Source organism: Eumetopias jubatus, unplaced genomic scaffold, assembly GCF_037043125.1.
Source record: "Eumetopias jubatus isolate StellerSeaLion01/CBP00866 unplaced genomic scaffold, mEumJub1_p1.0 scaffold_9, whole genome shotgun sequence".
Lineage (NCBI taxonomy): Eukaryota > Metazoa > Chordata > Mammalia > Carnivora > Otariidae > Eumetopias > Eumetopias jubatus.
The window spans coordinates 76310706-76336705 of record NW_028274815.1 but is presented as its reverse complement, the minus strand read 5'-3'; the positions used below and the strand labels follow the sequence as shown (position 1 = coordinate 76336705).

General features: G+C 40.5%; 2 protein-coding genes across 6 annotated transcripts in view; both read right to left on the bottom strand.

Moving 5' to 3' along the window:
• The window catches only part of THADA (THADA armadillo repeat containing), a 322099-nt gene that overhangs the window by 127640 nt on the left and 168459 nt on the right, over window positions 1-26000 (bottom strand). For all 5 annotated transcript variants that reach the window (XM_028103861.2, XM_088026549.1, XM_088026548.1 and 2 more), the window contains one exon: window positions 22229-22397. In XM_028103861.2, coding sequence (XP_027959662.1) covers window positions 22229-22397 — 169 coding nt within the window. The remainder of the gene's footprint in view (window positions 1-22228; window positions 22398-26000) is intronic.
• LOC114209740 (cytochrome c oxidase subunit FA4) lies at window positions 8150-8646 on the bottom strand. The gene has a single exon (XM_028103867.2). The coding sequence runs from the start codon at window positions 8558-8560 to the stop codon at window positions 8312-8314; it is 249 nt and encodes an 82-aa protein (XP_027959668.1). The 5' UTR covers window positions 8561-8646; the 3' UTR covers window positions 8150-8311.

The window sequence follows — 26000 nt, the reverse complement described above, 5'->3', positions numbered from 1 at the left end:
TGAAAATGTTATTGGAAATACATTAAACCTATGTTTGAATTTGGAGAAAACTAACATCTCTGTGATATTCAGTCCTATCAAATATATACAATATCCTTGGGGAAAACTCAAGAGATTCAACAGAAAAGATATTAACAAAGGATCTTTACAAATTATATTATTATTATTTTTAAAGATTTTATTTATTTATTTGACAGAGAGAGACATAGCAAGAGAGGGAACACAAGCAGGGGGAGTGGGAGAGGGAGAAGCAGGCTTCCCGCTGAGCAGGGAGCCTGATGCGGGGCTCGATCCCAGGACCCTGGGATCATAACCTGAGCCGAAGGCAGATGCTTAACGACTGAGCCACCCAGGCGTCCCTACAAATGATATTACAAATGAGAGGTAGGTGACTGAGTATAGTTTAGTACAGAACCTACGGAAGTATCAGCTCTGAAAAACCTAGGATCTGCCACTTGCTAGCAGTGTGATCCTGAATAAGTTACTTAACTTCTCTGAGCTTCAGTTTCTCATTGTAAAAGAGCACTCACTTTCTAGGATCGTTATGAGGATTTAATAAATATATGTAAGTACATAAAACAGTGTTTGATACAGACTAAGTACAATATAAGTGATGCCAGACAGTATTATTACAAAGTGCATATGTGGAAATCAATCACTTTCAAAAGTAAAAACAGCACAAGTCAGAAGATAAAACATAAGAAAAGTACTCAAGGTAACAATCATAAGAAATATAAGAATAGAACATAAACTCTACATGAAAAAAGCTTTAAAATATGATGCTAGTGAGGAACATAAAAGACAAAAGAATGGAAAGGCATGCCGTGTTGTGAAACAGGACAGTAGCATAATAAAGATGTATGTATAGTTAATAATGTGATGTATAAATCTAATGTGATCCCAGTAAAAAATAAAAATAATCAACAGAATGGAAGATGGGGGAATTAGACAAGCTGACTTAAAGTTCACAGGGTACTGAAAAAGTAATGAATGGGAATTAGTCTCCAACAAACTGTAAGACATTTTATATAGAGCTACTATGGGCACCTGATGCATAAGGGGACAAACTGTTCAATGGAACAGACTAAAAATCTAGAAAATAAAAGCAGCTGCATCCTGAAATTTAGCATATGACAAAGCTTTTCTGTCAGGAGAGATAAGATGTACTTTTTAACAAATAAAAACCAAACCAAAAAAACCAAAAAACCGAACCAAAACAAAACCCCGTACAATAGCTCTTCATTTATTTTTTTATTCTCCTCAGTGACATTAAGTAATTTGTATAACAGTATTTTTAAACTTATAGTTATAAATGATACCATTTATTAAGAAACTATATCATGACAGCCACTATACTGGGATTTTGTACATATAACATCTCTACTCTTTATGCCAACCTTGCAAATTATGTGTTATCATTATTTTAACCAATGGTTAAGCTTCAGTTTAGAATTTAAGTGATTTGCCCAAGGCCAAATATCTAGAAAATGGGGGAGAGAGTATGTTAAACCCAGGTCTACCTAGATCCAAAACCTCCTTCCATATACCATCCTCTCTCCACAAAATAATCCAGTATGTCAATGAGACTCTAAGAACCGGGCAATAAAAATAGTGCATGGGGCATCTGGGGTGGCTAGGTCGGCTAAGCATCTGACTCTTCATCTCAACTCAGGCCTTGATCTCAGGGTCATGAGTTCAAGCACCATGTTGGGCTCTATGCTGGGCATGGAGCCTACTTAATAAAAAAAAAAAAAACGCACGAGATTACAACTCTACATACCAACTAGGAATGAAGTAACTAAGAGAAAACAGTATCTTCTCTTTATGCTTTTTAATTTTAAGATGGTAAACACACTGGGGTCTGTGTCTATTTATCCTCTGTCATGGTCACCTGGCACTTCAGTCACTGGAAGACATCCAAGGTGAATCCACCATATAGCTCATTCTTTCCGATAAAGAAGAGAGTTAAAGTGAAGCTAGAATGAGCGTCAACAGAATCTGACACTGAGGAAAATGTTGTGACTGTTTTCGTTTTCTATGTACCAGGTCCCAGTGTGGGAAACTGGAAATCTGTATGCCAAAAGAATATAACGCTGGTTATTTTGACTTCCCTCTGCTGGGCAGTAAACCTCTTGAACTTCTGTCTATTTTTGGGAATTGAGGTATCCCTTTAATCCTGTTACAGAACTGCTGACGGCAGTAAGACAGCAAAGGAAAATCGGCACAGGGCCTGTGCCAGGAAGGTCTCCAAGAACAAGGATGAAACAAAGCACAAGCAAGCAAAAGCATTTTGCAAGAGTTTTGTGAAATTGGTGTCAGTGTTCACAACCCAACAAGAGAAACACCACCCAACTGCAAGCCATTTCAGACTCAAAGGGGCCCCTGACGCTGGATGGACGTTGTGAAACTCCCAGAGCCAGTATTTACAGCAGAGTTAAAGTTGTACTTGCAGAAAACAGAACAGCCCTTCGCTCAGCCTGTCCTCTCCGAGGACTCTACACATAACCAGCAATGTTCTCTTCTGCTTTACTTGCTGTGTGTAAAGATACAGTTCAGGGAGTGCAGAGCTTCTGTTTAGACTCTCAGGGACACAGACCCTGCTGCGGACACTCCTGAAGACCCCCACCTTTTAAAAAAAGATCCTTCTGATGATGGTTTGTTTTCTACACACAGCGGAAACAGTTGAGCCAACTTTTTTTTTCTTTTTTTAATGAAAACCACCTCATCTTCAAAAACGGTCTCCAGTTAGCTCAATTCATTTTCAAAGCTGTCTATGATTCTACAGCTGAATGAATACACACAGAACTAATGTCCCTTTCCCCAAAATGAATTTGGTGTTAGGATTTACTAGGATGCCCCCAGTCAATGACAAAGATCCATCTCTAAACATTCAGTCTCAGTTACATGTTAAATTAATGAAGCCTAATTCTATCCCACTTAGAAGCAGAATAACTAACACCTGCTTGGAGTCAACAGTGAGGATTCTGACCGAGGCCCAAATACCACACTCCAGTGAAGTCTGATGTCAATAATTATTGACATCTAGCACAGAGGCTCTGGCGATCTAGATGCACACAGCATGCTTACCTCTACCCATCACTATGCTCTGTGAGAAAAGCTGTTCTTCCAAGTGAGAGGACTGGAAAGGGGGTGTACTACAGTGAGTTTTATTTCTTTTTAAAGATTTTATTTATTTGACAGAGAGAGTGAGCACAAGCAGGGGGAGTGGAAGAGGGAGAAGAAGGCTCCCCAATGAGCAGGGAGCCCGATGTGGGACTCGATCCCAGGACCCTGGGATCATGACCTGAGTGAGCCAAAGGCAGACGCTTAACCGACTGAGCCACCCAGGTGCCCCAACAGTGTGTTTTAGATGGAACAAAATTCCTGTCCATCCTCACCCAATTCCCCCATTGTCACCATCTTACATTACCATGGTACATTTGTCACAACTAAGAAAGTAAGTGGTATATTACTGTTAACTAAACTCCACACACTTTATTCAGATTTCACTAGTCTACAGCTTATGTCCCCTTTTTGTTCCAGGATCCCATCCAGGTTACCACATATCTCCTTAGGCTCCTCTGGTCTGTAGCAGCTTCTCAGACTTTTTCCTTGTTTTTGATGATCTGAACAGTTTTGAGGAGTACTGATCAGGTATTTTATAAAAAGTCCTCAATTTTTTTTTCTTGGATTAGACGAGGATTACAGGTTTTTGGGAGGAAGACCACATGGGTAACATGCCTTTCTCCTCACATCATACAAGGGCACATTACACGCAATCAACATGACTTATCACTGTTGAAGTTAGCCTTGAATACATAGCTTAGAGGTGGTGTTTGCTAGATTTCTCCACCGTGGAATTATTTTCCTCATTTCCCTCTTTCTGTCTGTGGAAGCAAGTCACAGCGTACAGCCCACACTCAAGGGATGAGGGAAGGGAAGTTAAGCTTCACTTCCGGAGGAGGGGTTGTGGGGAGAGCAGTTACATAAAATTATTTGGAATCCTTCTGCATGGGAGATTTGTCTCTTCTCCCCCATTTATTTATTTGTATCAGTTATGGATATTTATTTTACACTTTGGGTTATAGGCCCACTACAAAATCCTGGAAAACCCTCATTTGAACTAGTCCTTCTTAAACTTTAATGAGCATATGAGTTGAAGTGGGGATCTCCTGAAAACGCGGATTCTGATTCGGCCTGGTCTGGGGCTTGGCCACGCCCATGCGGCGCATCTGGCGCTACCCTTGAATGACAAGGCTCTCTAGCCTGGGCTTGACCTCGGGGAATGAGTGCTCACCACACTCCACAGCACCCTGTTCCACCTTTGAAAGTTCAACCAGGGATGAAAAAGTAAAATGAAAATGTGTCAGTCCTCAAATCTATACCCAAACAACGAAAATTATTCATTTCAATACCAACTCTGAGGCGGACTTTTTGGTGTTCTTTTTGTTTTTGTTTTACACTAAATTGTAGATGTTTTTAGGCCTCCACTACATACACACACACACACACACTCACACACACACACACACACAGAGGCCACTTCTACCTTCTCTGTATGAATTTAAAAATGACTAGACTTCCTGTGACCGATGTGGTGATAGCTGAGATTTAACTTCTGAAATGGACAGGCACCTGGGAGCTGTGCATCTCTACTCTGCTCTCCTTCAGGAGGGAAAAGAAGTAAACATTAGAGAAACCACAAAGAAGGAAAAGCTAGGACAAAGGGAGATTAACAAAGTAAATCATACATTCACCCTAAACAGATGAAGGGAGCCTTTAAGACACATTTGCAAAACAGCATGGTCCTCCTTCTTTCTCTAATAAGGCTGAGGAGTCTGGAGGAGTGGGGCACATGAGCAAGAGCCTCAGCACTGCTTAGAGATTATACAGTGAAGGGCACTGGTATTAATTTTCTTCAGAAATCTGCCTCCTGGTACCTTTTGATTCAGTGGCCATGGATTATATGACATCTGTAATTCACTATCAGGGTTTCCTTTGAAGAACATGGACTAGAATTTCTAGCACCTTAATTCTGAATGCATACACACACACACACATATGAGCATATGTTCAATCATAAATTTTAAAACAAATTACTGCCTTGCATCTCTGTTCTCTAAATACACATCTGAAAATCAAACCTGAAGGCTGAATTTTCTCTCAAATAGATTGATCAATGATCAATGAATATTGCTTCTCAGTATGAAAAGAATAGTTTGCTAATTGGACTAGGAAGTGTCTCACATACTTGAAAAAAATCAATTATAAAGTGAGAAATTGCATTTCAGAAACAATGTGTTAGATATAAAAATTACTATATATCTTGTAATAGAAGAAAGGAAAGGCATAAAGTCTATTTGCTATAAACTGACTTAAACTTGTGAATAAAACCTGTCTTACCATCTACATGAAATAAAGATACTTTTTAAAGGCTTAAGTAGTGAATAAGGAAAAAAAGTCAAAAAGCACATTTAAGATGTTAATTATACTGATTTCTTTGAAGATTAACAAAGGTGATGGAATTTTCTGGCACTTATAAATTCTTCAAAGTCACAATTTAAAAAACCCATTAAATCCATCTGATATAAAAAAATAACTAAACAACTTTAGAGCTTTTTTTGGAAAGGTAATTCTCAGAAAGTTAATTAAAGATATTCCCCTCACCAGAAAGTTTACTTTAAGATTAACAAGGCATCTCAAATAGGAGACTGACCAAGATCCTAAAGAAAATAGAGGATTACCTATTCAGTTATGAACATGGGTACAAATTAAAATCTGATACCTGTATATACCTAACAACTCCTCCAGAGTGCCATTAATTCAAGTATATAACATACATCCCCTTCATTAATAAAGAAAAAAAGTGGAGGATAAAGCAGGAAGACAACAGTCTACCTCATTTAGCTAAACAAACAAACAAAAACCATACATGTTGATTTAGACTTGCTAGGAATCTAGCAGCAGACAGCAGCAGACTACACTCAAGAGAGATCCCAGAACTCATCTGCACACAGAGGCTAGGACTAAGGAGACTTTTAGAACAGTTTCAGAAGACCCCCTTCTTGCCCTAAAAAACATTCTTCCCTTCTCTCTCCTGGAGACAGAAGATCTGGCCATTAGAGTCACTCCATTTTATCTCACTTTTAGTTTTTACAACTATCCCCCCAAAACTATTTGTTTCTCCATTTTACAGAGGAGAAAACAAAGGCTGAGAAATCTAAGCTGTCAGTGGAACTGGGACTTGAACCCAGATAATTTTAACTCCAGAGCCTTCTCCCTCAATGACTATTACATTAAAAAGAACTACTAATTTGGAAAGGAAAGACAAATGAAGCACAAGAGCAAAGATTAAACGTACTAATCGAAGAGCAAAAGTTCACATATGGGACATGGAGGAAGAGGTTCGGGGTAGCCAGGGAGTCAGAATGGTCAGCACTCTACTAGGAGTTGGATGCATACATGATTTTATTGAATAAATGCATATTATCTGAGGGTCTAGTGGAGCACAGGAATAAACAAAGCAAAGAAATAAAGGTATTTATATGAACAACTATATGGCAACAAATTGGACAACCTAGAAGAAATGGATAAATTCCTAGAAACATGCCTAGAAATCCACCAAGACCGAATCAGGAAGCAGAAAATCTGAAAAGATCAATAATGAGTAAGGAGATTGAATAAGTAATCAAAAAACCTCCCAACAAAGAAAAGTCCAGGACAGATAGTTTTACTGGTGAATTCTACCAAATATTTAAAAAAGAATTAATGCCAATCCTTCCCAAACTCTTCCCAAAAATTGAAGAAGAGGAAACACTACCAAACTCATTTTACAAGGTCAGCATTACTCTGATACCAAAGCTAGATAAGAACACTACAAGAAAACTACAGGCCAACATCCCTGGTATAGATGTAAAATTATTCAACAAAATACTAGCAAGCCAAATTCAACAGCACATTAAAAAGATTTACACCATAATCCAGGGGGATTCATCCCTCAGATGCAAGGATGGCTCAATATATGCAAATCATCAATATGCTACATCACATTAATAGAATGGAAGATAAAAATCATATGATCATCTTGATAGACATAGGAAAAAACATCGGACAAAATTCAATATCCATTCATGACAAAAAATGCTCAACAAACTGGATTCAGAATGAACATATCTCAACATCAAAAAGCCCACATATGACAAGCCCATAGCTAACATCATGCACAATGTAAAAGGTTGAAAAGTTTTTCCTTTAAGATTAGGAATAAGACAAGGGTGCCAACTTAGCACTCCTATTCAATGTAGTACTAGAAGTCCCAGCTAGAGCAATCAGGCAAGAAAAAGAAATAAAAGGCATCTGAATTGGAAAAGAAGTAAAATTGTCTCTATTTGCAGATGACATATCTTATGCATAGACAATCCTAAAGATTTTGCTAAAAAAAATACTAGAACTTAAAATGAATCCAGTAAAGTTTCAAGATACAAGATCAACATACAAAAATTGGTTGGATTTCTATCCACTTACAATGAATTATCTGAAAAAGAAATAAAGAGAACGACCCTCTTTACAAGAGCATCAAGAACAATAAAAATGCTTAAGAATAAACTTAACTAAAGAGACAAAAGGTCTATACACTGAAAACTATAAGACACGGATGAAAGAAATGGAAGAGGACACAAACGGATGGAAAGATATCCAGTGTTCATAGATTGGAAGAATTAATATTGTTAAAAGTCATTAATTAATTTTGTTAAAAGCCCAAAGCCATCTATAGATTCAACACAATCCCTCAAGATTCTAATAGAAATAGAAATAGAAAAAATAATCCTAAAATTTGTAGAGCCACAAAAGACCCTGAATAGTCAAAGCAATCCTGAGAAAGAAGAGCAAAGCTGTAGATATCACACCTATTACAAAGCTATAGTAATCAAAACAGTATGGTACAGGGGCGCCTGGGCAGCTCAGTCGTTGGGCGTCTGACTTCAGCTCAGGTCATGGTCCCAGGGTCCTGGGATTGAGCCCTGCATCGGGCTCCCTGCTCGGTGGGGAGACTGCTTCTCCCTCTGCCTGCCTCCCCCTCCCCCTGCTTGTGCTCCCTCTCTTGCTGTGTCTCTCTCTGTCAAATAAATATATAAATAATCTTTTTTTTTTCCAAGTTTCAGGTATTTATTATTCAGTGTAAACCCCAACACAATACACCAACATGATTTCGTGCATTTAGAGGGGAAATATTTCCTGGATAAGTGGAAAATTGTGCAGATGGCTTCTGGAAGACCTTCATCCTAAGCAGCTTTATAGTGAAACATTTCATTTAGAAGTCTGGACCTTCTTTCTTCAGTTTGCTGTAATCTACATTCACTGAGTAGAACTTGTATTGATCATTGGGACCCAGTTTGTTCCAGGGTTCTGGGTTGTTCTTCCTATCCCAACTGACATCTGGATTGAACAATGCCAGGCGCAAGACATACAGCGCTGCTCCAGTACCTCCTGCCCCAATAAATATGAAGAGGGGGATCAAGCTCGGATGCTTCTTGGCCTGACCGATGATCTGGCGTAACATGGTTGCTGCAGAGGCCTCCTGTCCAGGAGAAGAAAAAACCAAACGTCGAAGGGCCGGCACTAAGTAATCCCTACACCGAGGATGAACGGACGTCCCTAAATATATAAATAATCTTAATAAAACAATTAAAAATAAGCCTGGCTGGTTCAGTCAGTAGAGTGTGCTTCTCTTGATCTCAGGGTGGTGACTTCAAGCCCTATGCTGGGTATAGAGATTACTTAAAAAAATTAAATTAAAATTAAAAATAGAACTATATTCTAGAAATTCCGCTTCTGGGAATATATCTGAAGGAAATGCAAACACTATCTTGAACACATACCTGCCCTCTCATGTTCACTGCAGCATTATTTACAATAGCTAAGACATGGAAACAACCTAAGTGTCCACCAACGGAGGAATGGATAAAGAAAATGTGCCATATACACATGCACATGTACACACACGAATATTATTCAGCCACAGAAAAGAAGAAAACTCTGCCATTTGCAACAACATGGATGGACCTTGAGGGCATTAAGAGAAGTAAGATAACTCAGACAGGGAAAGGCAAATATTGTATTACCTCACTCATATGTGGAATCTAAAAAAACCCAAACTCACGGAAATAGAGAGCAGAGTGGTGGTTGCAGGATGGGGGGGGAATAGGTAAAGGTGGTCAAAGGGTACAAACTTCCAGTTATAATACGAATATGGTCTGGAGATGTGAGAGCATGGTGACTATAGTTAACAATACTGTATCGTATTGTATATTTAAAAGTTGCTAAGAGAGTAGAACTTAAAAGTTCTCACCACAAAAACAAAATTGTAATTATGTGAGGTGACGATGTGCTAACTAACCTTAATGTGGTAATTATTTTGCAATATATACATATGTCAAACTACTACGTTGTACACAAACTTATACAATGTTATATGTCAATTGTATCTTAATAAAGCTGGGAAAAAAAGCACGTATATAAGAGATGGACTTTTTCTTCTTACCAATTTAGACAGGAAAAACTCTGTGGATAACTTTGGTGGAATTCACTCTCCAAAGGTAGTTTTCCAGAATCATAAGACATATGGGAAATGGATGTTAGTGAATGTGTATTTCAATAGAATCAGGAATTCAACAGCAGTGAATGGGTTTCTTAATAAAACAGGGAAAAGAATACTGTTGCCCATATGTTTGCTCTAAGGAGTATCATGAGCTTGATTCTGTATTCTTAAAAATTCTTTATATTTTGATGTATAATTAACTTAATAGGGTGACTGAAAAATTATGCAAAAGTTAGAAGAAAAAAAAGATTTACCAAAACATTCAGAATATTCACATTCTCTTGATGTGAAGAGAAGGCACAGAAAGTTCTTGTTATTGACAGTAGCAAGAGAAATTCGGTTAAGATTTAATTTGCTTATTTTTTCAACAATTGCCTTTAATAAAAACAGAAAGTAAGGCTTCATTTTAATATCTGTAGCTAGCCTCTTTTTTTTTTTTTTTTTAAGAGAGGGAGAGAGAGGGGTGGGGGGGCAGAAGGAGAGGGACAGAGAATCTTTCTTAAGCAGGCTCCTTGCCCAGCATGGAGCCTGACAAAGGGCTCAATCCCACCAGCCTGAAATCATGACCTGAGCTGAAATCAGGAGTCAGACGTTTAAGTGACTGAGCCACCCAGGCCCCTGCAGCTATACTTTATTTATTTATTTATTAGATTTTATTTATTTGCCAGAGAGAGAGAGAGAGAGCAAGAGAGCTTAAGAATACAAGCGGGGAGGGGGTGGGGGTGGCACGTCTGGGTGGCTCAGATGGTTAAGCGTCTGCCTTCAGCTCAGGTAATGATCCCAGGGTCCTGGGATCGAACCCCACGTCTGGCTCCTGGCTCGGCGGGGAGCCTGCTTCTCCCTCACCCTCTGCCTCTCCCCTGCTCATGCTCTCGCTCTCTGTATCTCTCTGTCTCAAATGAATAAATAAAATCTTTAAAAAAAAAAAAAAAAGAATACCAGCAGGGGGAGCGGCAGGCAGAAGGAGAAGAAGGCTTCCCGCTGAGCAGGGAGCCCAATGTGGGACTAGACCCCAGGACCCTGAGATCATGACCTGAGCCAAAGGCAGACGCTTAACCAACTGAGCCACCCGGGTGCCCCTGTAGCTATACTTTTAGACAAAGAAGCACACATAAGAATTCTGACAATTTCTAAAAGAGGTATTAAGGATGTGCTTTTAAAATTCTTATTTTTTATATATTGTAACAGTTTTGAGAGTCAAGTCACAAACTTACTACTCATTTACATATCTGAGGCACACATAATTTTTAAGAGCTTTTTGAAAATAAAGCAAATATAATCACTATGTATTTTTAGCACCCTCATGTAGATTTATCCTCCAGTTTTCCTTTTTGAGGTCTGAATTTGGGAATCTGGAGAAAGCTTTCTGTTTAACTCAAAATTAAAATTTTGATGTCCTAGGTTTAGTTTTCAGCAGAACCTCTGTTCCTAGAGAAGATCTTTCCACACAGCCTGTTGCCTCCAGCCCAAGAGAGGCTCAATGAAATAGACAACAAGTGTACTCAGTAATAAAGATACTCTAGCATTTCAAAAAACAGAAGTGAGAAAATTCTAATTATGTGTTATTTTCCAAAGCTCCCCTAGGTAAATAGAGCCTAGAATTTTGTTATGCTCCCTGAGTCTGGGGAGGGCAGAAATAAGTTCCAACTACACGTTTTGCAAGTGGATCAGAGGCACGTTGGGACTGGGACATGAAGCGAACTATACAAAACTAGGATCCTGAAAGCGAGTTGGCTTACACATTCATAGCACCTTTCCAGCAGAGAGAGAGAGAGACCAAGAGAAGAAAGGTGCTTCCTTTGAGATTTCTATATTGTCCCTCCCCTCCTCTTATTCCCACGCACAGCTCACTGTAGTCTCTGGGGCAACAATTTGTTCATGGGTCAGGAATGGTTTCTTCCATGACCACTGGCATTTAAAGGAGCTGCAGCACACCCTGTCCACACAGGACGATGGCAAAAATCCACAGGTACTGTGCAGAAAAGGTTCTCAACCATGGGTGATTTTGCTCCCTCCAGGGAACAGGTGGAAATGTTTGCAGACATTTTTGCTGTCACAGCTGGGAGGGTGGGTACTATGGGCAATCTACTGGGGAGATGCTTACCAAACATTACAATGCACGGCACAGTCCCCACAACAAAGAATTCCCATGACATTGAGAAATCTGCCACGGAAGGACAGGGTAGAGAGGATGGAGGTACATAGTACAGAGAAATAGAAGAATGTTGTGAACAATAATATGGCTTAAAATAGAAAGAGTTTTATTACTTATTTATACTTTCCTTTAGGCCCCTGAGCTGATTTTACTTGAGCCCTCTGGGGTGGCTGCCAAACTGCCTGGCTATACTCAGCCACAGTGCTTTTCAACAGCCAACTAACTTAGTCCTCAGTAACTGAAATATATTGGGTGCTCTAAATAAATCCCAGGGCAATGCAACAAGTACATATGCTCTGCAATCTTAAAAATGCTTCCCCAATAAAAGCAATAAGGTATTCCTGTTTGAATGGCATAGCTGAAAGCAAACAACAAATAATGCTATTTTCATGGGACAGAGACCCACCAAGCAAATCGTATCACATAATGGGAGAATCACATATCATCAGATATTTTATAGGAATTCTGGGAAACGACAGAAGCCTGCTAGTGTGCCTGCAATGTGATGTCTTGTTGCGTTGTGTTTTTAAAGAATTATCTTCAGTCATAAAAAGTCCCAAACAATAACGGTAGGCGAGGATGGAAAGTGTGTCTTCCAAGGTGAAAAATGAACTTGGAAAAGTGCTAGATTAATCTATCTAGGAGGATCCTATATCCCCCTTTCAGTCTCTGAACTTCAAATATCCCCCTGTGAATGATGAAAGCCTCCTTTGTCTGGGACAGTGTGACGGTGTTCCTTTCCTGACTCATCAAGCTTTGTGATGGGGTCTGAGGGCAGGGCTGTAATTCAAAACAAAACAGGTGCAAGGAATAACAACTCCATAGGTAGGAACTGGACCCTTAAAAATCAGAACTAATCTTAGCTCTTAGAGTCTTTACTATGATCTACAGGAAGGTAGAGAACACTGACTGACCCAAGGAACCTCTCTGTGAAGCATGCTCACACATTCAGTCAAGACTGCTGAAGATCGACTTATTTCTCTCTTATGCACACACTCACATATCAGTAGGAATCCTCAGCATTACTTCAACGTACAGTATTCATTTTTCTAGAACACAGCTTTTCTGAGGGCAACATCTTTCACTCGCCAACTACATCAGTGGCCTTCGCCTTTTGGGATCATCGACCCCTCTGGGGGCCGGTTGTGATGGTGGCAGCACCAAGTAGGAACAGTAACAACTAACGGTCACTGACTGCCTACCATATGCCAGAGACCATGCCGGGCACTGCTCAGCTCTTAATTCTGTTAACCCCCACAACCAACCTATGAGACAGTGCTATCTTCCCATTTACTGAGGAAGATGTGGAGGCACAGAAATCAGCTCACCCAAAATAACACAGAGAGCAAGCAGTGGAGCTAGGATCTGCATGGAGACAAGCTGGCTCCAAGAGGCCATGCTCCTACTTATGCGAGAACGTGCTTGCAGCTTTTATATACTTACTCATTTAGAAATTAGATACTACTCTATTGATACGCACATTATTAAACATCTGATATAAAAAAGTAGTCAAAAGGATGAGAGAGACAAATAACATGCCAAACTATTCTTCCACACACATTACTGTCTTGCACACCTCACTTTGAAGGCCATGGGGCCTACATGGCAAATGGCTTGGCCTGGCGTTGCTGGGCTCTCAAATGCTGACCTGTGCCCACCTTACCGTCACACTGTCCACCTCCCCAACACACTCCAGGACTGACGGGCTTACCCACTGTCCCCTGCAAACACCTTCTGCATCCCCCTCTCCGAGCCTTGGTTCACATCAAGTCCCTATGTCAACAACAGAAAATTGTTTAAAGCCTTATCCCAGACCCAATGTCCCCACGAAGCTTTCTCTGAGCTCTCCTCTCAGCTGTGTATTCTCAGCCACGTGCCTGGCCCACACCATAGCCATGTATTTCTGGGTAGTTTGTGGTGTGGATGACTTGTTCTCCGCCTCAGCTCACAAGCCTCTTGAGGGCAGAGAACATGCTACATATTACCTTTTCTTTGAATCTTCTATGGCACCTGGCATACTATTATGCACTTAATTAGCACTCAGTAAGTATCTGCTAAATAAAAGAGCAAGTAAACATTCTCTGTATTTATTCCACATCTCTAAGGCCCAAGTCCAGAGAGTTAAAGGAAAGATCATCCTGGAAAACAGGAGATATGACTAGATGCTTTCCTCTTTGCCTAAGCTCATGGGCACCAAGACAGACTGACTTGCTTGTATTGGGAAATGACTTCAGAGTCCTCAGTAAACTGCATGTATAGCACGGGGATTTTGTAGAACGTTCCAGTTTCTAAAGTAAAAGCATCCTTCCTGGCCTTGTTTATCCACTACTCACTGCCTACTCTGATAGCACCTCTTCATAGTTAAAGGTAATCTTGAATGTACAGACATGTGTAACAAACCCAATTTCAGGAGAAAAGAGGAGGTTTATGTTTTATTAAAAAAAATTTTTTTTTCCTTGTCTCTTAATGAGATTTGCTCAAATGTTACCTTTTCAACAATGACTATTCTGACACTTCACTTAATACCGCCATCTGCCCTCCTTTCTAACCAACTCCTGATTCACCTTACCCTACTCTGCTTGTTCTTTTTTTGTTCACAGAAATTATTACCTTCTAATAAATGATATAATTTATTATAATAAATTAGAATAAATTCTATTATAATATCATTTACTCTTATCTGTCTCCCTGCCTCTCAAATGCAAAGTCTGTAAGAGTAGAGATCTTTGCAAGCAAGGATCTGTCTCCTTTGTTCTCTGATGTATTCCAAGTGTCTAGAACAGGGTTTGGCATGTGGTTGGTATTCAGTCAACAGAACGCACAAGTAAGTAGACGATGTCAACTTCCCTTTCACTCCACACCTTGAAGGCCTCAGAGAGAGTCACTCTAGCCTTAGAATGTTCTTTCCCTCATCCTGAGAAGTGGCAGAGTATTGCCGTTAACCACACAAGCTTGAAAGCTTTGAATCCCAGCTCTGCTTTTGCTAATTTATCCCTGTATAACTTTAGTCAAATCTCATAACCCTTCCCGCCCTCAGTTTTCTCATCAGTACAATGGGAGTAATACCCATCACTCAGAAGAGCCTCCATAGGCACTCAATACACACACACCCCTGCCCCCCCCCCCAATACATATGGACTCAGTAACTGGCGTGTGTGTGTGTGTGTATGTATGTATATATATATATATATATATATATATATATATATATGTATTTTTTCATCATTACTTCCCCCACTGTAATCCCAAACAGTAACAAAAGCCTGGGGACACATCTTCTGATAAATCTATAAACTCTACGTCCCAGGAGTTCAGAGCACTACAAAAAGCAGTAGCACTTTTGGCTGGCGACAAGGACAGTGCAGTAGAGTCAATGATCCGGAGCTAGCAGCTCAGAGCTGTCTCCTACACCCAGAGAAAGCTCCCTGAGTAACACATACCAAATAAAAGCCTTTCGATATTTATAAGGAAAGGATTAATTCATCTTCAGAAGTAGCATTTTAATTAAAAATGACTTTTCTGGGCTTATATCCAGAAAGGAATATATTGCCAAAAGGTAAGATTTAACAAGGTTTAGTTCTTTCTTTAATTTTTTTTTTTTTTAAATTAAAGTGCTTCCCAATCCTTTTCACGTCAGGGCACACACAGAAAATAATCTTCCTTTGGCACTCTGGGACAAACAGATGCTGCTTCTCCCGGCTGCGGGTGACTGCCTGGAGCCTCCAGTCCCACTAGGCCCCACTCAGACTGCTGAGAGCTGAAGGAATCAATAAATACTTGGCACATGTACAAGCACACCACTGGAGAATCTCTGCCTTAGCCCTTCTTGGACGGGAGACCCTCCTAGCAACTTAGATTTTTCTCCTTTCACGTGAACACCAGGCCTCAGAAAGAAAGAAAGAAAGAAAGAAAGAAAGGAAGGGAGGAAGGAAGAAATTAAGAAAGAAATAAGAAATTAAGAAAGAGAAAGAAAGAAAGAAAGAAAGAAAGAAAGAAAGAAAGAAAGAAAGAAAGAAAGAAAGAAAAAGAAAAGAAAGAAAGAGAGAGAAGGAATCTGGCCACTAGTGACCAGAGCGAGCATTTTCTTTATGACTCACTCCAGAAAAAAAGCACACTGACCAACAATCCATTTATAACTTACAACATCAGCATAATTTCAGGCTTTTGTTTCTACTTTCCATTCTGAAATTTTATTTTCTGTGTATAAAATAAACAATGGACACAGGCCAACCTTAAGTCACCAAATGGAATCTATCAAGTAATGTTCTATTTCTGGGCAGCTTGAGCATACTACTTTGTTTCACAATTTTGTACTTTTAAGAAATGTGAGAAAGATATAATTTTTCAAGCATAAGGTGCTGTCTTACATGGTCACTTTTTTAAAGGATGGAACTGATCATTCCTTTAAATTTAATTGTAAGTTTTGGTGTAACACCTAGTAAAACATACACTTTTTCTAAAAACATTCATTTCCTGATATTTAGAAAATGCTGACAGAATACTTAAGACTACCTCTATCACTGATTTTCTTTTTGTTTCCACTACTTCTCTCTGCAGCAGAGAGTTAACGATGGCTGGTCTTATTCCTGTTTCCTGAACTTCAAGAAATTTTTCCTTCAGAAAAGTAGCTGGCTGAATTGACCTACCTTTCTTTCTTTCCTGGTTTTCTGCTTTTCTTTTCCACAAAGGTAATGCCAAGATCTGCCTCTATTTTTGTCCTGCTGCTGTCCTGCCCAGCCCAGCACAGCTGTTCCCACCCCCATAAAGATCCTAACTCTAGGCCTGACACAGAGTGTTCTAGACTAAAGCAGAATGTTATCTTAGTCTCCGTTTCCTTTCATGCCTGATGCCCTATCTGGAAGCTCTATCTTTTGCCTTGTCTTCGTTTCTGTTATTCAAATGCTCCCTGTCCCCAAGGGTTGGGGGGGGGGGCTCACTAGGCTTCTAACCCACATCTCCCCACACTGGGAGGTAAAAGCCTTAAAGGCAAACTCGTGTCTTCACCTGTACCTAGAACTGGGTAAGCCCTCCACTGAGTCTGCTGAATTGAATTCCATCTTGACTTCTTTTTCATGTTCCCAGCAGCTCCCAGGCCTAGAACTCACAATTCCTACGGCTGTCCAAGTTTGAGAGGTTTTGTCACACCCTTAAGGATGACAGAGGTATGGCAACTTCGAGCTTGGCTACAACCTAGGTCCCAACGGAGGAGCCTGTATTTTTAGGTTCAGACTATTAAATGAGAGACCAAACAGAAATGATGAGAAAGTGATGAGCGGAGGGAAGGAAGGTGCAATGCTATATAATTTCACTTGTAAGTGGAATCTAAAAAACAAAAACACAAAGGAATAAACAAACCAAAAGCAGAATCAGACCGATAAATACAGAGAACAGACTGATGGCTGCCAGAGGGGAGAGGGTGGAGGGATGGGCGCAATGGGTGAAGGGGAGTGGGAGATCCAGGCTTCCAGTTATGGAATGAATAAGTCACGGGGATGAAAGCCCCAGCATAGGGAATACAGTCAATGATACCGTAATAGCGATGTAATGGGACAGACGGGAGCTACACCTGTGGTGAGCACAGCATCATGTGTAGAGTTGGTAAATCACTATGTTGTACACCTGAGACTAATGTGACATGGTGTGTCAACTATACTAAAAAAACAAAAAGTCTTTTACTAGTTGTAGCCTCTTAGGGCTTCACTGACTTCCTCTGTCCCTCTGTCTTTATAACACCGATGGATTTACTTTGTTTCCAGCATCAAATCAGATTTTCAGAACTGAGGAACAAGAGATTAAAAAGAGCGAAGATGGATTCTTTGTTTGGTTTCCCTAGGCAGAAAAAGTTGTTATTCACATCAACTATCAGGAGGCGCTTTCTAAACACCTGGCAGGATTGCTGAGAGTATTAATGAAATCACATATGTAATTTACATACTGCAGGAGGCGCTCAAAAACGTTCATTTTACTTCTTTTATGGCAAACTCACCAAATGCATGGGCCTAGGCTGCCTAAAGTCCATCCCCAGCTAATATTTCATGTCAACCCAAGCGTGCAATACTGCTGCTCAGCTCTACAGCCAGAAAAGTGACTCAGAATTCTCCAAGTGCAAAAATCAAGGCTCCAAATTTGGGTGGTAGGGGAAGGGGTGGAGGAATAAGAGAATTAAACAAGGTGTTCAACAGATTATGCTAGCAAAAACTGAGAAAATTTAATACCAGCAAAGGGATGTTTAGAACTGTGGGTATTATGTGGATTAACCGGTGAAAAAAGAACACCTTTGCCTAGAATGTTCACATCAATGCAAAAGTGGGTTTTCCTGCTTCAGCAGAAGCTGAATTACCTCAACTGTCCACTTTACTCATATAAGAGAGTTTAAGTAAAGAAAGAGCAGGGACCACCTACCATATGTTTGTATCATGAGAAAGAGAACAAAAACAGAAAATGAAAAAAACTCAAAATTCAAGTTTCTATTTCAAATGGTATATATTTCCTTATGAAACACCAAAATGTGAGTTAAGTACCCAAGAATCAGAATAAATCTTGCCTCGTAATTGTTGGCCAAAACGCTTCCTCAACACAAGAAAACATTTTGAATGCCAATATGATTTCTCGGGAGTGATAAGTAACCTAGTAATAATGTTAAGGCCCCAACATGAAGAATTTTGGCAACAAAAACAGACGGTTAATTCTACTTAAAAGACCGGGTAGCCCTGCCAGCCAGTGTTGTTCCCAAATGAAGTAATGTCCATGGCTCTTATCTAGCCTTTATGGAGATTTAATGTCATTTACCACTGGCTCTTACGAACCGGCTGCATAATCTCACCTTTTCTCATGTGCATTACTTCCATCCGTCTCAACATTGCAATTAGAAACCTCTGGTTTTTAAAATGATTAAGAAACTGATTCTCACATGTTTTCTTTTTATGCATGTCCTATAATTTGAGTCTTTCTTCCATCATTCCAGAAAATTCAGAGATCAGCATATTTCTCATTTCCAAGGTATCTTATAGAAATACTCTGAGGTTTGATATATTTATGTAAATATTTTTCAAAGAAGCCAAAATGTGTAATTCAAGAAAACATTCTGTGAAAGAATTTGTTTTCTGATTACAAAATGATTTCCTCCTTTTGAAAAAAAAAATAGCAATTTTATATTTACTTAGCTGGCTCTGAAAGTTCCATGGAGATTCTCATGCCTTTCAATCCCAACACCTCTTTTCCAGGTGCAGGCCTCTTACAGGTTTCAAAGGTAGCTTTATGTGGAGAAGGAATCCAAAAGCCGTAGAAAGGAAAGAGAAAAAGAGCCCTCCCCATCTTAACCCCTTATGCTTTCCTCACAAAGAACAAGAGAGTGAAACCGAGCTATTACAACACAGATGAGACACCCAAATGGACACGACGGAAAGATATTCACATGCCTTTGACTTCCTTTTTTTCACCCAGGGTACAAACCAATCTTGGTAAAGACAGGAATCCGTTTGACAAACATGAACACGATACCCAACACCCAACACCCATACTGTTCTGTTTCGTTTTCAACAAGCCCCTCATCTTCCAACACTCAGGAACAAAGGCGACAGCCATAACCAACCTGGAGTTACGGGCTTTTTCCCTTTCCACGGAGTTTCACACTTTAGGTCACAGGAAAAGTAAATTTGAGATATCAGAGGCAGCCCAGAGACAGAGCAGAAGACCATGCTTTGTTGCTGGGCAGAGCGGTGAGACACAAGCCAGACCTGTCAGTGCTGTGTGCGGGAAACGAGGCTGGGAGGCCCATTTGTACAAGTGGCGAGACAGCCAAAGAAGCAAATCCAGCCTCACCACTTCTGACAAAATTAGCCAAGAGCGGATCTGCAGGAGAGAAAATCTGATGGCTGATCCCCCCTCTCCCTTGATGATCTGAGCCCCTCTTCTAATTCAGCTGCAGAATCTAGACGTCTTTGAAAAGCCTGTTCTCTGTTACTCATCATTGCCGGCTCCTTCCCTTCAAAGCAGCAGAGTCTGACAGAATCAAACCATCTAACTTGTGTGTGCCTCAGGGTCCCACACTGAAAACCCAGATAATGCCCTCCAGTCCTGTCTTCATCACCGAGATATAGTGAGGACCAAGGGAGACGAGCGCTTGAGGGCCTCCACTGAAGAGACCACGAAAAGACCTGCAGTATATACAACACAGACCAGAGGTCTGCTCTGGGGCCCTTGGGGGTCGCCACACTCTTTTCAGGAGATCTGCAAGATCAAACTATTTTCAAAATGCCACTAGGCCACTCCTCCCCTCCTTTACTCTCCTCGTGCAGCGCACAGTGGAGTCAGCTACAAGGTGTGTGGGGGTGTCATCACTCTCATCATGACTAATGGAATGTGTGCTTGTGGGTTCTTGTGCTTTAAGATTCTCTGTTTCAGAGTCTAATTAAGTATCGATAGACAAAAGCTCTTTGGAATTCTCAATAACTTCCTTAAGGTTAAAGAGGTCCTGAGACCAGTGTGAGACCAGCCAACCTGGAGCTTGGTCCCACCGAAGCTTGTAGCGCCTAGACGGGGCAACTTCTCACCCACCCTGAGCCTTGCTTTGTGCTGTTCTCTCTTTGTGGGAGACTCCCCCTCCCTCCTCTGCTTGGCTAACTTTTTCTGCTCTTTACTTAGATGTCGTTTTCTCTGGGAAGCTTTCCTTGACTTGCCCAAAACCAGTCAGGTGGCCTGCTGTGGGCTCCCCTAGCATGTAGCACACTACACTGTGATTGCCCACGTTAGGCCTTTTTTTGGGGGGCTTTGACTCCTTCAATGCAACAACTGTTGTGAAGGACACAGTTGTAGGTAGGAGGCATTCCATAACTACTTGCTGAATATATATACAGCGACCAAGGAAGGAAGGCAAGAAGATAGGTGTCTCTTGCATTCATTCTCACCTAGAGGGAATCAGTTACTAAAAATACTAGTGTTCATTATGGTACAAGCTCACCAAAGCTATGATAATAATAACAATAGTAACTATATATCATATTATGTACCCGATACTATTCTAAGCACTTGATATGCATTAATTCATTTAATCTTCACATAACCCCTAGCAGGTATACATTACTATTATCCTTATTTCAAAAATGAAGACACAACACTGTATGTTAACTGTACACTAATTAAAATAAAAAACTTAATAAAAACAATGAAAAGAGAGAAGTGCAGGTATTGAGTAGTAGATCTGAGATGGACACTGAGCCCGTCTGGCTCCAGAGTCCCATGCCGTTAACTACTCTATATGCAGCCTCTCGTGTTGGCAGGGTAGACCTCAAGCTTATCATATCTTGAGATCGCAAGGCCACCTCTCAACTCTGCTCACAAATCAGACACATGATTTGATATTTAAATCCCCCTGCAATACCGACCCACCATGAGTGACCCCAGCAGACACATGAACAGATCTCACCATTACCATCTGCTCCCTAGGTGATAGGTAGGGCTTAAAAAAGACATTTTCAGTAAGAAGTCTATTTCTCATTCATTTGTTGTACTTCAGTCCTTTCTAGAGGAAATGGTAAGTTAAAAGTGATAAGTATGGGGTGCCTGGGTGGCTCAGTCATTAAGTGTTTGCCTTCGGCTCAGGTCATGGTCCCAGGGTCCTGGGATCGAGCCCCGCATCGGGCTCCTGGTTCGGCGGGAAGCCTGCTTCTCCCTCTCCCTCTCCCCCTGCTTGTGTTCCCTCTCTCGCTATGTCTCTCTCTGTCAAATAAATAAACAAATAATATTTTTTTTAAAAAAGGCGATAAGTGTATTTGTATATTTATTAAAAATAAAAAGTCTCTTTTGTAGCACAGAGAAAACAGGAAAGTAGGGATTGACCTTTCCACGTACTATGGTGTTAACGCTGCGAGGCAAACTCTCCCTGATGTGTATAACTCTCCTTCTGTGTCTGGTGCTAACCTCTTTTTCAAGGAAAGCTCACAACTTCACCCTGAACAGAGAGTGGCCCAGAATATTCTGCAGGTACTTGATGGAAAAGACAAAACTCTAAATGGTTCAGAGAGGTAAGTCCAAATGCTGTATGACACAGGTTTTTTTTTTTTTTTTAAGATTTTATTTATTTATTTGACAGAGAGAGCGAGAGAGCACAAGCAGGGGAACAGTAGAGGGAGAGAGAGAAGCAGACTCCCCACCAAGCAGGGAGCCCGATGCGGGGCTTGATCTCAGGACCCCGGGATCATGACCTGAGCTGAAGGCAGATGCTCAACCATCTGAGCCACCCAGGCGCACCTGAAACAGGATTTAATGCAAAAGACGATCTGACTGAATCACAGTGTGATGCTGTACTTATGTTTGTAATGAAAAAAAGCACACCTAGGAAATACCTATTCTTTCAGCAATAGAAAAAAGTTCCATAGATAAAGTTAAAAGCTTGTGTATCAAATCTTTACCTGCCAACAGTACATGAGAAACCAAAGTTTATCCTGTGCTATTTGACACAAAGTAACTGTATTTACCTGGAGAAGTGTCCCATGAATATGGTTTTGCCGGAAACACTGGTCAGTGCAGTTGGGGAGTTTGGCCAACAGAGTTCGGATGGTAGCGGGGATTTCATCTACCATAACAAATGGAACCAAGGCACGAGCTGCCATTTCACGGGAGCGGTAGACAGGTGAGCGACCACATCTGGGGAGACAAAAACACAAGACCATTCAATACTCATTTCCACATACATGCCTTTGTATATGCTAATGTTCTATCTAGCTCCAGCGGAGACATCCGAGTTGGGGGAGACAGGAGTTCCTCCTTATTCCAAATTTTTTTTTATACTTCCCTTATTCCAATGATTGTGTGTGTAGTAGTGTTAGCTCTACAGGTGATTTTCCTTTTCATATAAGTATCATTAATATCTATGGTTTTTTTTTTATTAGCACATAAAGTATTATTTGTTTCAGGGGTACAGGTCTGTGATTCATCAGTCTTACACAATTCACAGAACTCACCATAGCACATACCCTCCCCAATGTCCATCACAGCCACCCCATCCCTCCTACCCCTCTCCACTCCAGCACCCCTTAGTTTGTTTCCTGAGATTAAGAGTCTCTTATGGTTTGTCTCCCTCTCTGGTTTCATCTTTTCCTCCCTTCCCCTATGATCCTCTGTCTTGTTTCTCAAATTCCTCCTATCAATGAGATCATATGATACTTGTCTTTCTCGGATTGACTTATTTCACTTAGCATAATACCTTCTAGTTCCATCCATGGTGTTGCAAATGGCAAGATTTCATTTTTTTGATGGCTGCATAATATTCCAGTGTGTGTGTGTGTGTGTGTGTGTGTGTGTGTGTGTGTGTGTGTGTGTGTTGTGTGTACACACACACCCATCTTCTTTATCCATTCATCTGTTGATGGATATCTAGGCTCTTTCCATAGTTTGGCTACTGTGGACATTGCTGCTATAAACATTGGGGTGCATGTACCCCTTCGGATCACTACATTTATATCTTTGGGGTAAATACCCAGTAGTGCAATTGCTGAGTCGTACAGTAGCTCTATTTTCAACTTTTTGAGGAACGTCCATACTGTTTTCCAGAGTGGCTGCACCAGCTTGCATTCCCACCGACAGTGTAGGAGGGTTCCCCTTTCTCCGCATCCTCGCCAACATCTGTCGTTTTCTGACTTGTTAATTTTAGCTATTCTGACTGGTGTGAGGTGGTAGCTCATTGAGGTTTTGATTTGGATTTCCCTGACGCCAAGTGATGTTGAGCACTTTTTCATGTGTCTGTTGGCCATTTGGATGTCTTCTACGCAGAAATGTCTGTTCATGTCTTCTGCCCATTTCTTGACTAGATTATTTGTTCTTTGGGTGTTGAGTTTGATAAGTTCTTTACAGATTTTGGATACTAGCCCTTTATCTGGTATGTCATTTGCAAATATAAAGATTTTGTTTATTTATATGACAGAGAGAGAGACAAGAGCAGGAACACAAGTAGGGGGAGTGGGAGAGGGAGAACCAGGCTTCCCGCTGAGCAGGGAGCCTGATGTGGGGCTCGATCCCATCCTGGGATCATGACTTGAGCTGAAGGCAGACACTTAACGAGTGAGCCACCCAGATGCCCCAATAGCTATGGTTTTATAATAGGGATAAATGCAGATCGGCTTTGGGAATGATTCAATAAATAGGTAGTAGCAAAAATAGCTTCCTCCTCAACCATCAAACAACTATTCATTGGGCACTCAAAATGAACAAATGATAAGTGCCATGAGAAATAAAAGTCATTTTGGTCTCTGGGGAGCCTCTACTCTGGTGGCAAGATGAGCAGTACATTTGAGAAGATGACTAAAAGCACAAGACAGTCTTGGAAAAGCAATAAGCAAGTGATTATCATGTTATGGCTACATGAGGATAAGACTGTAGGTGGTGGTATCAAGAAGGATAGAACTCAGGAAAGCAAGCATGATTCTAAGAAGGCCGAAACCAGGAAGTTGTTTCAACCAGAAACAGTGGGATAAAGCAAGGGTAAAAATGCTCAAGGTACAGGTAGATGTGTCTGCCTAAAGTAGAGGCTCAGAAATAACAGTGGAACTTCAGGCTGAGAAGTGGGTCCGGCCAGACTGGGTAGTGCCACAAAGGGCAGACTACATGATCTTGAACTTATTGTTAAGAGAACAAGAGTTGGACCCTCAAGTCACTGAACCTTTGCCTCTAGGCTGACTCACACCCAAGAGCTTGAATAAAAGCCAGTTCTTAAATCAGTGAAAGTCACGGACAAGTGGTATTTTGAGATTCTACAAAGGTCATTGGAAACACAGGTCATCTAAGGGCCTCTTGACTTTGTAAACACTCAGAACCTGAGAGTCCACAACCATTTTGTTGAAACTGTGCACTTGAGAGCCTTCAAAGAGATAGTGTTATTTGAGAGGAAGGCCCAATATGATAGGTGTTGGCTTAAATAAGTTGTTATCTAGAACTCTCAAGACTCCATGATCTTTTTATCCAATTTAAAAAGTAACTCAACTTAGAGAAATATCTCAGATGCCAAGACAAGGATAGGGAAGATTAGAAGACAGTAGACTGTGGAGGAAAGAGATAGTCTCTTGCTTTGTTTTCAAAATTACTTAGTGTTCCAAAAGGAATTACTGGTAAGATCTGGGCCATGTAGGCTTAGCATGTGGAGGGACAAAGCCCTATGACTGAAACATTTCTAATACCCCAGAGGTATCACTGACATTTATCTTAACATGACAATAAAAGAACAGACACAATTTCTATACAATTTCTGTTTGGAATGATCCAAACAGAATTTCATCATGGGGAGTGGTAAGTCAAGCACTGTGTCATTTTTTCCCCCTACAAGTGTAGGTCTGTGAAATAGGCCAATCAGCACTTATTTTATGGATGGAGAAGAGCTCACCTTACCTGTACTATGGGAAGACACTGAGGGCTAATGTTACAGTAGGTAGCTAGAGATTTCCCAGCGGTCTTTGACTAGGTTCTGCCAAATCACCCATTTCCTACGTATTTTTCTTTTAAAATGATTAAATGTTTAATCTTTAATTGGCAAATACAGTAAAATGTTTGCTTTGGCTCATGGTGGGGGGGGGGTGAGAAAACTTCACTTGACAGAGAAAAGAAAATACCCTGAAAATGCTTTGAGACTTAATTAGCAAATGACCTCACTCAGCCCAGTCATTTGTCGGAAGCTTCCTCATCTGTCTGTCCCCTACCCCTCCAACACACACACTTTGTGTTAGAGTGTGTTTTATGTTACCGAACTGGGCTCTTGTATATAAATGTTTCTTTTCAAATACAAATAACTCTGACATGGTTACAGATGTTTAGTTTCTAATTAGCAGTAACTGTACACTAAAGAATGCCCCTCCTTTTGCTCCTGACCTTCAGTAAATGATGATTTCCCAAAGGAATCTGGCATCCATACAGGAGAAAGAATGGAAAGTGGGAAAAGTGCCAGAATTTTCTGTTTTCGGATACCCTGTGCTAGGGTACTTTCCAAATGCACACAATCAGGTTAAAGAGCAAAACAAAATCTCCCCTCAAGAAAGTAATGCAATTACAGAAAAAGAGAAGCTTACTTTAAAAGTAATATTTAATTATTACTCATTGTGAAACAACGATTAAAAGTAATTTCAAACTCCTCTCTATTGCACATTGTTAAAATGGAAGGATAGATTATAGTCAACACACACACACACACACACACACACACACACACACACACACACACACAACCATTAAGCAAAAAACATTTCCAAGTTACTGTTTTGTCAG

Coding starts and splice junctions, on each gene's coding strand:
- LOC114209740 (XM_028103867.2), bottom strand. CDS start 8,560: ATGTTACGCCAGATCATCGGTCAGGCCAAGAAGCATCCGAGCTTGATC.